Source organism: Camarhynchus parvulus, chromosome 6 (genome assembly GCF_901933205.1).
Source record: "Camarhynchus parvulus chromosome 6, STF_HiC, whole genome shotgun sequence".
NCBI lineage: Eukaryota > Metazoa > Chordata > Aves > Passeriformes > Thraupidae > Camarhynchus > Camarhynchus parvulus.
In genome coordinates this window covers 620,155-633,909 of record NC_044576.1, presented here as the reverse complement: position 1 = coordinate 633,909, position 13,755 = coordinate 620,155, and the positions used below count along the sequence as shown (strand labels likewise).

The 13,755-nt window shown below is 49.0% G+C and overlaps 1 protein-coding gene across 1 annotated transcript; it reads left to right on the top strand.

Moving 5' to 3' along the window:
* Positions 1-306: 306 nt before the first annotated feature.
* On the top strand, positions 307-12,751 carry LOC115905256 (prosaposin-like). Its single transcript, XM_030951444.1, has 14 exons — positions 307-571; positions 4,194-4,318; positions 5,239-5,313; positions 5,400-5,525; positions 6,297-6,494; positions 7,429-7,572; positions 10,164-10,220; positions 10,525-10,632; positions 11,249-11,335; positions 11,422-11,605; positions 11,676-11,845; positions 11,924-12,004; positions 12,143-12,250; positions 12,338-12,751. Exons 1-14 carry the CDS (start codon positions 511-513, stop codon positions 12,371-12,373), a joined length of 1,560 nt encoding a protein of 519 aa, XP_030807304.1. The 5' UTR covers positions 307-510; the 3' UTR covers positions 12,374-12,751.
* The last annotated feature ends 1,004 nt before the right edge of the window (positions 12,752-13,755 follow it).

Sequence of the window (13,755 nt, the reverse complement as noted above, 5' to 3'; positions counted from 1 at the left end):
TGCCTGGGATTGCTGCCTCCTTTCCCTGGACAAACACAACGCCTGCTGTGAGGCAAGAGCCCCGTGTTGCAATCCTGCCTTGCAGAGGGACTCTTGATACCGGCCTTGCCTGCTGACTCGCACTGAATGTGGCTTCCCCTGTGTCCTCATTCCCTGCTCGGCTCCAAATAAAATGTAAAAATGTCATTCAAAGGCAGAGAAAGAAAATATAAAAATGTCACTCAAAGGTGTTGTCATGTGGCTCTGGGGCAGTTCTTCCCTGTGTGTGCCCACCCTGTGCAGCCAGGTTAGTGCTGAGCAGCTGCTTCTGACCTCCTGGGAGTACCTGCCTGCCTCTGGTCCCTCCCTCCCTCCCTGGTGATGATTTTATAATCAAGGCATAAAATGAGGGGTGTGGTAATTGCCCTGCGTAGGTGTGGATTCTCACTGCTTCTCCCAGCCCATCCAAGATTCCTCAGTCTGGGAGCAGCATAGGAGAGGAACCAGCCACTGAGGACTCTTAGGAGCGGCATGGAGAGCAAATGGAGTGGCTTGGTGCTGATCATTTCTGTGTGCCTGGGCTCCTACCAAGGTAAGGCCAGGCCTGGAGGTAGGTAGGATGTGGACAGCCCAGAAAACCCTGCTGAATCCCAAAACTGTTCCCAGCTTTGGGGGCTAACCTCCATAATGTGCTTCCTCTGGTGTTGGAGTTGGGCAGAGGAGAGCTGGGGCAGGTGGCACTGCTGTCTGTGCTGCCCACCTGGAGGTGAGAGCTGGAACTTGTGCCTTTGAAGGTGATCTGAGGGCAAAAGGGGTTTGTTCCCTCCCTTCTCTGGGATTCAGGCACAGCTGGTGGTGTGCTGGGGCGTGGAAGGAGGGGAGCTGTGACAGAGTGGAGGAGAAGGGCTGCTCTCTCTGCCTTTGGTTTGGGGCCTGAGTGCTGCTGTGTGAGCTGGGGGAAGCCACTTGGTTGTCACAACAGTGTGGCCATGAAGCTGCCCTTGTCCTCAGGGTCCTCACAGGAGATGCAGGAGGCAGGAAGCTGGCTCTGCTGGCAGATGGCAACAGAGGTTGTTGGCTTGCTGAGCTCTGGGAAGGGTGATGGGGTGATATTCTCTACTCACCTCAGGAGCCCTCCCCGTGTCGGCACTTGGGTGTCTGTGAGCGAATCCTCCTGCAGGCAAACCTCTGCTGCCTTCCTCAGTCATCCATCCCCTGCCCATCGCCAGGAACCAAGCTGGGGAGGGCCTGCTCCCAACCCCTGCTCCTTACTGCTTCCTGGGGAAATCTCCCCCGGAATTAGATGAGCTCTGCTGTGGCAAGCAAACCCCCTTGCATCCCAGTTAGCCCAGGCTTGGCCCAACTGGGCTCCCCCAGTGTGACGTGCCCGGGTTTTGTGGGTGCACACACATGACCCGGGCTGGGGAGGACGTGTCTGGATGTTCCAGCCGGCAACAGGCAGAGCAGGAAAGTTCACCTGCGCTCGGCACGTCCGAGCCCTGCGGTGCCGCCCGCCCCGGGAGCCGGCGGGGCTCGGCACGGGGGTGCCGCGGCACCGGGGACCCTGCGAGCCTCGGAGAGAAAGAAGGGTTTGGGAGCTGGGAAAAGCCTATTTATGGTTCTTGGTGCAACAGGGGCGTGCGCCAGGCCGGGAATTGGGGCGCTGGGGCCCACGCTGCCACCCACCCCCGGGGTTTACATCACAACCGGCTCACCAGGCTCTGCCGGCTCGGCCGGGGCGCTCCGAGGAGCGCCAGCACAGCCCTGCCACAGCTGGAGCTCGCTGCTGGATCCCCCCTGAGCGAAGCCCACCCCATCCCCCGGGCCTGGCAGGCAGCAATAGGGCAGACGTGGCTGACCTGCAACTGGAGCATCCCTGCCTTGCTCCTTTGTCCAAAATGGCATCATTTAATAACGCTGCTGCCTGTGTGCCTGGCAGCATGAGGTGGCTCCAGCAGGGCTTTGGGACGTGTAGGAGAGCTCACGGGACACCAGCTGCCCCAGTTGCTTACCCCGTGGCGGTGCTTTCCACCTGGGCAAGCTCCCCCTGCTCTCAGCTGCCGGGTGTTATGATTAGTCCTAATTACTTTCTGGCCCAGGACTTGCTGCTTGACCTTCAGCTTGAGCAGGGTGAGCAGTAAGTGCCGAGCTGAGGACCTCTGCGAGCCAGGAATGCGCAGAACCAAACCACCCGTGTCTTTTAGACCCTCTCGACCCCACCTCGGGCTCCAACACAGCTCCGTGAGAGATGCTGCGGGAGGACCAGCTCAGAAAAAAGCTGTGGGGTTGTTGTGTCTCCCGCCTCCTTGGTTTTGGTGCTGCCCCTTAATGCCTCCGCTGACTTGCCATTCCTGTTTGCCCTGATGCTGGGGCCGGGGCTGAAAAACATAAATATATCCCTCTGAGCTGATGGGGCGAGCGCGGCACGGGTGTGTGGGAAGCCTGGGAACCCGGGGGGACTCGCCCTGCCCCGGGGCCCGCCTGCCCCAGTGACAGCCCGATGGGGAAATCGGGGCTGAAACAGCTCCCGGCACTCGGCAGCGCTCCTGGGGCAGGCGGGGATGGTGTGGGGGGCTTGGACCCCTCTCCCCACAGCCCCCAGGACTTTGCAGGGTGGCCCTGGGCACCTCACGCTGCCGTTTCATGGATGAGCTGGAGGCGTTGCCAAAATACAGCACGCAGGGAAAGAGGCTTTTGGGGAGAAACCCGATAAGAGCAGGATTGGGTGGAAGGAGCAGTTTCTGCCTTTGGCTGTATCCCTGCTGTGCAAAATCACACACAGGGCTGGGGGATAAAAGCAGGATGCAAATGCTCGGAGCGGGGAGGGCTGTGCTTTGCTTAAAGCTCTGCAGCAGGGTCTGTCTGTCTGTCCCTCTGTCCCCAAATTCCCGGAGCAGCTCCCGGCCAAAGCAAAGCGGCGAAGGGCTTGGCTTGTGCCTTCTCGCCGCCTCCTCGCCAGCCGCATCCTGGGTGGGCACAGCTCCCGGTGCGGACAAACCCTCGCTCCGTCCGGGATGAGTCCTGACACACCAAGGTGACAATTAGAGCGCCGCTCTTGCGCCACGCCACCGCGCTGCCGGGGCGGGCCAGGCCGGGCATTTACAGCCAGCACAAAACGCTGTCGTGGGGTGGAAATCAAACCAAAGGAACCTTACCAAAAGTGGCGTTGCTCAATCGTTGCCGGGAGCCGTGGCGTGATTATCCGGCTGCCGTGCGGGGCTGAGCGCCGGCGCGCCGGGTTTGCCCGTTTTGCAAGTTTTATTGCTGCTTTTATCAGCACCCGCCTCCGCGGCGTGTCAGAGGGCGCTGAGAGGCTGAGGATGAGCCCCAAATTCCCTTTGCTTCTGACCCTGTGGCAGATATCCCATTGGAAAAGCTGGCAGCCTGGCTGTCTTGGTTTGGAAAGACAGGAGTCTGCTAAGGAAGGCAGGAGCCTCCCCTGAAACGGAGAATGTAAACCCTGCCCACCCCTCCGAATTGCTATAAACTTTAAATTAAGGGTCTCTCAGGCAAAAATATGGGAGCAGGAAATAACAGTTCTTTAATAGGGAAGAAATAAAAAGAATAAAATAAACAATGCAGTCCACCAGAACAACACTGCCAGAGTCAGAACCCAACCTGACACCCTATGGGTCAGGGTGTTTGTGGCAGTCCCATTGGAAATGTGGCTGCAGTCCTCTGAAGTATCAGGTGTGGTTCTGTTGGAGCAAGGGGTTCTGTAGAGAAGGATGTATTCTTCCTCTGGAGATCCAGTGGAAGAAGAGGCAGCTGCTGTTCCTCTGGGAAATCCCGTGGAGAAAGCCGTGCTGGTGTCTCAAAAACCTCTGGATTATATCTGGGTAGCAATGCTTGGCTCCTCCCTCTGGGCGGAGCATCTCACAATGGGATGTTATAGTTCTTATCAGCCATGCAGTGACATTCAATAGTCTGTTATCAGCAATGTCCCCTCTCGAGGGAGGTGTGATTGTGGTCACTCAAAGAGAGAGATAGGGCAAACTTGACAAAGGTAATCTGCCATACAGACGGTAATGGAAAACATCTTGCATTGCAATCTTCAACACTGGCACAACCGACCTTAAAAAAAATTATAAATTAAACACCCCCTTCCCCCCTCCACGGCTTTGGGACTGAGGTGGAATCAGAGCAGGAGGGTGATTAAGCGTCGCTCGTTTGAGACGCCTTGCGGCCTGACAGCGCTCTCTCCCCTCCCACAGCCGGGGCCAGCCCCCTCCACGAGTGCAGCGAGCGGCCGGAGCACTGGTGCCGGGACGCGGCCACCGCGGCCAAGTGCGGGGCGCTGGAGCTCTGCCGGCTCACGGCGTGGGACCGGGCACTGGGGGTAACCGGGATGGGAGCGGGGAATGTGTGGGACCGGGGCTGGGAGCAGGGAATGCGGGGGGCTGCGGGAGTGACGCCCATCTGCCCCAAACACGGAGATGGAAAGAGAATCCCCCCCTGCCCACCCCAGCATCCGTGTCTATAGCAATGCTGTGATGGCCTCAGCGAGGGGAGAGAATGATGCATCTGCCTCCATGGATAACAGAAGGCTAATTAATTACTTTATTATTCTATATTATTCTATACATCTACATTTTATTATACTACACTATTCTATACTACACTGTTCTATACTACACTATTCTATACATTAATTCATTAATGATTTTATTATACTACATTGTTCTATTCTACACTATTCTATACATTAATTATTTTATTATACTATATTATTCTATACTACCCTACTCTATACATTAATTATTTTATTATACTATATTATTCTATACTACCCTATTCTATACATTCATTATTTTATTATACTACATTATTCTACACTACTCTATACATTAATTATTTTATTATACTATATTATTCTATACATCTAAAACTCAACCCTGCACACACTGCACTGAATCTTGTGACTGTCACCCAACAGTCCTGACACACACACACACTCTTGGCCCTGACACCATGACTTTGGGTAAACAATCTCCATATTGCATTCTACTTTTGCACAAACACAGGCACAGCAAATGATAAGAGTTGTGTTTTGCCTTTCTCTGATGTTCAGAGAATGTGAAACCCAGAAATATTTTTGGGAAGAATTGTGCCTTGCTTTTCTCTGGGAAGGGAAATGTGGCTACACATGCCTGCAGAAGCCAATGGGTGCCCTGGGGTGGTTTTGGGGTGGAGGACTGGGATCTGGGGAGGGTCTGGGTGCCGTGACAACATCCTGACCTGTCCCCTCTCTCTCAGCAGAAGGGGATCCCCTGTCACCTGTGCCAGGTGGCAGTCTCTGTGGTGGGCAAGATCCTGCAGGACAACCGCACTGAGGTGGGTCCCAGTGGGAAGGGGATCGGGGCTGGTGTTCCTCCCCTTCCAACCCCACCGAGGCTCTGACCTCTCTCTCTGTCACCCAGGAGAAGCTGAGGCTGTTCTTGGATAAGAGATGCCAGTACCTGCCCTTCCAGGACTGGTCTGTCAAGTGCAAGAGGATGGTGGACACGGGCATCCTCGTCCTTGTCCAGCTGGGCAAGCAAGTGCTGGTAGGGCAAGGGGAGCCCCAGGTTTGGGTTTTCCCACACTTTGGGATGTCCTGGGGGCTTGCAGAGCCAAGGATGCTCCTGGAGCCTGGGACAAACCATCTGAAGGATGAGATGGAGAGGGAAATTATCACTGGTCGGGGGCTCTGCACAAATCACAAATGGGACGGGACTGCTGGGGAACGTGCCTTGAGCTGTTTTATTTTCCAGCATCAGCCTCATTACATGGTTATGACAATGGGAAGATGCCAGCAGCTCACATCACAGGGAACAGACCAAGAACTCAATGTTACAACTCACTTTATAAGTTTTTTGACCAATCACACAAAGCAAAAGCACATTGACAGTAGTTCTATCCAATCACTATAAGCACAGGTACCTTTGGTTAAACATTGCTTGCTTATTTTGAATACAATACCTGCTTGTAAGCATTAAAACACAATGCACAGAGCTACATAATTAAGCTTCGAACTTCCTAATATCTCATTAGATAAACTTTTCTGTAGCTTAGAGAGTTATTCTAGACAAGCATTAATACACAGACCATTGTTCTATTTGTCCTTGCTTTTCTACAGTTTAAATAATTTTTCTGCTGACCAATCTCATGGCTACTGCTTCTGCTGTCTCTGAGGCCTGCCTTTTGCAGCTTTCCCAAACCCCTCTGATTTTGTGGATTCCCACAGGAAAATGACCCACGGGGTGTGGGTGGGTGTGGGCTGGATGTGATGGAGGAGGTGCAGCCTCAAGCCCCCAGCCCTCTCCTCTGCTCCCCAGTCGGACCCCAAGGTGGTGTGTGGGACCATCAGGCTGTGCCAGCGCCGGGACAGAGCCTCCACGGGGACCCTGAAGTTCCAGCAGCCACCAGCAGCTGCCACAGGCCCCAGCCAGGACTTTGCTGACCTCATTGCCCCCTTCATGGCCAACGTGCCCCTCCTGCTCCATCCCCAGGATCTGCCTCACGGCGAGGCCCAGGTACCGTGGCACAGGCAGGGGTGGTGCTGGTCATGGAGCCATGGGATGGTTTGGGTGGGAAGGGACCTTACAGGTCACCTCATTCCAAACCCCTGCCACGGGCAGGAACATGTCCAGGGTGCTCCAAGCTGGCCTTGGACACTTCCAGGAATGGTGCAGCCACAGCTTCTCTGGACAATCTGTGCCAGCATCCTAATGCTGCTTGGGGGTGAGAATCCCATTAAAAGTATCCCCTACTCAACAAAAATTAGAGAAAGCTCCTAAAATTTCTGCAGAGCTGAAATGATTTCTGGCTGGCAGTGCTGCCAGTTTGGCGGGGGGATATTTCAGGATGCAGGAGGGAAATGAGAGATGCTGGTCAGAGTGGTGCCCCAAATTACAGCCAGTGTTTAAATCCCAGCCCTGCAAATGCAGGTTGGATTTTATTTCGTGAGGTACAGTAATAGTTGCCTCTCGAGCCAGGTCTGATAAGCCCTTGGAGGTCTATTTCACACCCAAGATAGCTCAGCTACCTTTGGAGGCATAAAACCAGCAGGGTGGCTTCTGTTGCAGAATTTTCTCTGTAAGGAGTTTGTTATTTTGCCTTTTATTAAAACCTTTCTGGAAACAAAAAGGTTTTAACAAAAGGCAAAATAACAAACTCCTTACAGAGAAAAACCGAGCCAGGTGCAGGAGATTCTTGCTCCTGGTAAAACACCTCACAAAAGCGATTGGTTTCTTTGTTCTCTTCTTTTTCTAGTAAATTGCCCAGGTGTGGTTTTTTGGCTTCTATCGAGTTGGCTGTCCTTAAGTCCTATGAGGTGTCTTTTTATCTGGTTGAGGAGAGAAACTTCTGGGCTTCTTTCCTTTCTGAGGGGACAGAGGACAGTTTTGTCACTCCCCAACAGGAGGGCGCATTCCTCCAGGGTCCCAAGGTGTCCTTGTCGCCCTGCAGGAGACGGAGGAGGCGTGCGGGGACTGCCTGCAGCTGGCCAGGGCCGTGCAGGAGGCGCTGGGCACCAACTCTGCCTTCAGCTGGGCGCTGGTGGCACACGCCAAGCGGCTCTGCCAGAGCCTGCCACCCCTCCTGGCACGGCAGGTGAGCGGCCAGCAGGGGATAACAGCGGGATGGGGCTGGGAGGGGTCTCAAGGACAACCTCACCCCTCCATGGGCAGCGACACGTCCCGCTGTGCCAGGCTGCTCCAAGCCCTGTCCTATGGAAGGGCTGGCAGCTGGCCTGAAAGCAAAGCTGAGTTAATAGAAAAATAATAATGATAATTTTCAAGTATCCATAGCAAGGAAGAAGACAAAGCCTTCAGCATAGAAAAGATACATGAAAATTTCTCTAAGCTACGTGCATAAGTAGATGTGTATATGCGCCTTATTAAAGGTCTGTAAAACTTTTGTCAATTATATTGACGCTAATTGCTTTGCACCAATGAGTATAGTAAGTTATTGTGATGTAGTTAATGACTCAAGATCACGCTTTGTTAAGAGTATATGAACTGGAGAACAGGCAGAATAAAAATATTTTTTCTTCTTGGAAAAAAAAGAAGTTTTTTATTCTGCATGATATATATAGTTTTATATATACTTAATGCAGTTATTGATACTCTTTATTAAGAATATATGAAAATATACATAAATATATAAATATATACTATTAATATATATTCTTTATAATATATATTCATAAATATATATCTATAAATATATATTTATTAATAAAATATAGATATATAAATATATTTATATATAAATATATAAATATATAAATATATAAATATATGTGTATCCTTTATTAAGAATATATAAAGAATATATATTCTTATATATAATATTCCTATATATATAAGAATATTCTTATATATATAAGAATACACCTAAATATCTAAATATATTTTATATATATAAAATATATGAAGTTTATATATTAAGAATATATAAACTCTATTAAGAATATATAAAGAACATGCAGAATAAAAAGCTTTTGTTATTCTTGGAGAAAAAAAAAGGTTTTATTCTGCATGTTAATATATATAGTTAATACAGTTAATAACTTAAAATCATGCTTTATTAGGAATATATAAAGAATATATATTCTTTATTAAGAATGTATAAAGAATATATATTATTATATATAATATTCTTATATATATAGGAATATATATGAATGTATTTATATATTTATATATATAAATATATACAGTTTATATATTAAGACTATATAAACATTATTAAGAATATATAAATAACATGGAGAATAAAAACCTTTTCTTCTTAGAAAAAAAAAGGTTTTTATTCTGCACAGTATATATATAGTTATATATATAGTTAATACAGTTAACAACTTAAAATCATGCTTTATTAAGAATATATAAAATATATATATTCTTTATTAAGAATATATAAAGAATATATATTCTTACATACATAACATTCTTATAAGAAAATTCTTACACATATATAAGAATATTATAATATATATAATAGTATATATCGATAATATAAATATATTTATCGATATATAGAATATATAAAAATTATATATTAAGAATATATAAGAATATATATATATATTTATATATTTATATTTATATATTAAGAATATATAAACTTTATTAAGAATATATAAAGAACATGCAGAATAAAAAACTTTTTTCTTCTTGGAAAGAAAGAAAAAGTTTTTTATTCTGCATGTTATATGTATATATAGTTATATATACAGTCAATAACTTAAAATCATGTTTTATTAAGAATATATAAATATATATATTCTTTATTAAGAATACATAAAAATTTATATTCATTTATATATAAAAATATATATTTATATATATAAAGAATATATATATTCTTTTATATATAATATTCTAATATATGAATATATATATATTATAATAAATATATAAAAATAAAAATTATTAATATTCTTATATATATAATATTTTATATATATAAGAAAATAAATAAATTATAAAAATATATATAAAAATATATAAATTTTATATATAAAAAATGCAGAATATATAAAGAATATAATATATATTCTTACTATATAAATATATATATATTAATATAAAATATATAACTTTTCTATATTAAGGATATATATATTAATATATTAAGAATATATATAAAAGAACATGCAGAGTATATAAAGAACATGCAGACTATATAAAGACCATGCAGAATATATTAAAAACCTGCAGAATATATAAAGAATATGCAGAATATATAAAGAACATGCAGACTATATAAAGAACATGCAGAGTATATAAAGAATATGCAGAATATATAAAGACCATGCAGAATATATAAATAACATGCAGACTATATAAATAACATGCAGAATATATAAATAACATGCAGAATATATAAATAACATGCAGACTATATAAAGAACATGCAGAGTATATAAAGAATATGCAGAATATATAAATAACATGCAGACTATATAAAGAGCATGCAGAATATATAAAGAGCATGCAGAATATATGAACATTTTTCTTCTTGCACCCCAATCACGTGTGTATGTCACGTCCCACCTACGGAGAGCCGTGCCCAGCCTGCCCCTGGGCACTCCCGGGGATGGTGTGCCGTGTCCCCCTGGATGGCAGCGTCTCCCGGCAGCCCGGGCAGTGTGCCAGGCCGGGCGCTGGCGCTGACGCTGTGCCTCCCTCCCGCAGTGCCAGCGCTCCCTGGCCGAGTACACGGACACGGCTGCCCAGCTCCTGCACTACCTGGTAAGAGGCTGAGGGCACCCCAGGGGTCACTGGGTACCAGCTGGTACCCAGCGACCATCATCAGCAAATGATCCTTTTATTTTCTTCAACTCACCGCCTAATATTCCTACAGAATATTAAAATTTTTTCCCCCTCCTCTCTGCCTTGCAACTGCTGCAATCACATTTTGTTTTCATTTTTTCTTGCCATTTTCTGGCCCCTCCACCGGTAGCAGGCTGAGGTAAGTGAGATCCGTGCCCTGATGTGCTGAAATTCCCCTCCTGGGGGCCAAAGCCCGCCTGATTTGGGATGTCTCTCTCCCCAGGACCCATCGGAGCTGTGTGGCCAGCTGGGACTCTGCACCTCCAACTCGGCACTGCCGCTCCACACGCTGCTCACTGAGAGGGTGATGCAGGTCCTGAGCATGCTGGGGGTGAGTGGGGACCCCTGCAATTCTGCTGTGCTCCTTGAAATCCAAACACTGTAGAGGGGGAGCCTCATTTAGTATTTTATATCCTCAAGCACCATTTATCCGAGGTGGGGAATGCCTTACGTGGGCAATGCCTTACTTGGGGAATGCCTTACGTGGGGGATGATGGTGGGACAGGATGAGGGTGGCTCTGGGGTGTGATGGTGTTCACAGGGGTCTTAGGATGAGGGAAGAGACGAGAATGTTGACTCCATGTTTCAGAAGGCTCGATGTATTATTTGATGATATATATTATATTAAAATTATACTAAAAGAATAGAAGAAAGGATTTCATCAGAAGGCCAGCTAAGAATAGAAAAAGAATGAATAACAAAGGCTTGTGACTGACCGAGACAGTCCGACAGCTGGGCTGTGATTGGCCATTAATTAGAAACAACCATGTGAGACCAATCACAGATGCACCTGTTGCATTCCACAGCAGCAGATAATCACTGTTTACATTTTGTTCCTGAGGCCTCTCAACTTCTCAGGAGAAAAAATCCTGAGGAGAGGATTTTTCAGACGCATGTCTGTGACACTGGGGGGGCTCAGCATGTGTCCCACCCCCTTGTCCCCACAGGACAGGGTGGGGAGCACTCCGCTGTGTGACGTGTGCCAGTTCACTGTGAAGACAGTGGAGGGCCTGCTGGAGAACAACGTGACAGAGGTGAGCCCCAAAGCTGTGGGCTGGGGGTTGGCACAGGGGGCCAAGGGGCAGCAAGGAGCTCCCCCTCTTCTGCCTTGTGCCGGCAGGAGCAGCTGGTGAACGACATGGAGAAGGTGTGCTACATGCTGCCCCACGGCGTCATCGGGCAGTGCAAGGACTTCGTCAACTCCTACGGCAAGGCTGTGGTGACCATGCTGCTGGAGGCCACCGACCCCGCGGCCGTGTGCGCCCTGATGCGCTGCTGCCCCCGCCTCGGGGACACCCGGCCCGGTGAGCTGGCACCCCGAGCCCGGGCAGGGGGGTGTCCCCTCCTCTGGGTGCTGACAGCCGTGTCCTCCAGGGGCTGAATCCCTGGAGCAGCTGGCAGTGAGCGCCGGCGCCTTCTGCAACGTCTGCCAGATCGTTGTCACCTACTTGGACAACGAGCTGCTCAAGAACGAGACGCTGGAGGAGCTGGGTGAGGTGCTGGAGAAGGGCTGTGCCATGCTGCCCATGCCGCTGACCAGCAAGGTGAGCTGAGGGGGCACGCCCAAGCCAAGAAAACCTCCCCTGACCCCGCTGCCGGGCTCACCCCTCTCTCCCTCCCAGTGCCAGGCGCTGGTGCTGCAGTACGAGCCGGCGGCCGTGCGGCTCTTCGTGCAGATGATGGACCCCACCTTCGTCTGCACTGTAAGTGCCCTCACCCCTGGGGCAGCCCGGGCCAAGATGGGCCTCCTTTGTCCCAGCCTGTGGGCTGGGAGAGGGTCAGAGACTCCTCATATGGGGGTTTCCTTCCTCTCCCTCCCACCCTTTTCCTTCGCAATGCAGAAAATCAGAGCCTGCAACTCAGGCAAGGAGGATCTCCTGGGCTCAGCCCCCTGCATCTGGGGCCCGCAGTACTGGTGCAAGAACATGGCCACGGCGGTGGAGTGCAATGTAAGTGACAGCTGTGTCCCCTCCCCGTGTCCCAGGGCGCTGTGCTGGCGGTCCCTGCATCCCAGTGCCATCCGCATCCCTCCCCAGGCCGTCACGCACTGCCGGCGCCACGTGTGGAACTAGGAGCCGCCTCCCCAGCTGGTTGGACTTGCTCTGCCATGTGGCTGGGGACCCTGGCTCCCTTCCCCGGGACGTGCCTGCGCTCACAGACGGCAATGGCAGGAGCCAAGCGGCCTCGCCGCGCCGGCGGGGCTGCGGGGAACCTCGGGCCGCTTCCTCTTCCACTCCTGGGGCTTGGATTTCCAAATCAGGTTAAGGGACTTGTTGATATTTTCAGCACTAGGGATTCAGCCTTGACGTCTCTCAGGGTGACTGCAAAATCCCCAGGCTCTATTCCCACCTCTGTCTCCATCCCCGATCCCTTCTCCACCTCTCCATCCCACCCTGAGCCACTCGTACGGCCCAGATCCCGCATGGATCTGTCCCCATGAGCTGGGTTCTGCTGCCCAAACGCTGGCCCCCCACTGCTGGCTGGCAGCAGCCTCACCTGAACATAAAATGAATGAGTTTGGGTGCCAGGATTTCCTGTGACACCCCCATCCCTGCTGGGACCCCGTGCTGCCCCAGCCGTGTCGGGGGGATGCCTGCAGTGCCTGATCCTGGGCGTGCATGGGAGCATCCCACCACAAATAAACTCTTCCCTGTGTGCATGGGAGCATCCCACCACAAATAAACTCTTCCCATAAGCCTGGCTGGTTGTGTCCTTCCTCCTTGTGCTGCGGGCTGCAATGGGAGTGTGGAAGAACATTTAAAAAGTCCAAGGTGCAGCAACACCCAGGGCAGCATCTCATGAAGATGATGGATTGAGGGGTGAGTTAAAAGAGGGTCTACTCTTCCCAAAGGGGGTCTGGGCCTGATGGATGTGGGCAGGAAGGACGACAGACAGGTTACCCAAAGCCACAGACAGTGTATTTCTGAGTCCCGTAACAGACCGTGCCCGAAACTCTCCACAAGGTCATGACTGGAAACAAACCCCCGAACAAACAAACCCAAATGCAAGAGAGAAGGGGAAAGAAAAGGGCAACAAAAGACACGCACGAGCACTCGACACCCAGAAGCCCCAGTTAGCCTCTCTCTTTTTTTGACATTGCAACAAGTTTTGGTAAAGCCAGCAAAATGGAGGAATGTCTTTGGGTTGGGTTTTTTTTTCTTTTTAATTTTTTGGGTCTTTCCTTACTGGAAAGGTGACTTTAATGCCAAAAGGATTCGGTCTCTCCCCACGCTTCCCTGGCCCTCCCCATGCTCGTGGTCGAGGTGTGACAGCTGCCTGTCCCCAGCCTGTGCCCAGGGATGCTGTGGCAGCACATCATCCGCATCCTCACTGCGCCTTCCCCCCCTGTCCAGTCTGGACTCATCAGATTAATTTCGCTTTTCTTTTCCCTTATTATTTTTTTTAGAAAAAAAAACCTTTTTTTTTTTTTTAATAAGAAAAATAAAAAAAATTT

Bases quoted from the DNA above. Each gene is read 5' to 3' on its own strand.
- LOC115905256 (XM_030951444.1), top strand. From the start codon at position 511: ATGGAGAGCAAATGGAGTGGCTTGGTGCTGATCATTTCTGTGTGCCTG. The intron at 11,606-11,675 runs GTGAGCTGGCAC...CGTGTCCTCCAG, and splicing joins CCTCGGGGACACCCGGCCCG to GGGCTGAATCCCTGGAGCAG. The intron at 12,251-12,337 runs GTAAGTGACAGC...ATCCCTCCCCAG, and splicing joins CCACGGCGGTGGAGTGCAAT to GCCGTCACGCACTGCCGGCG.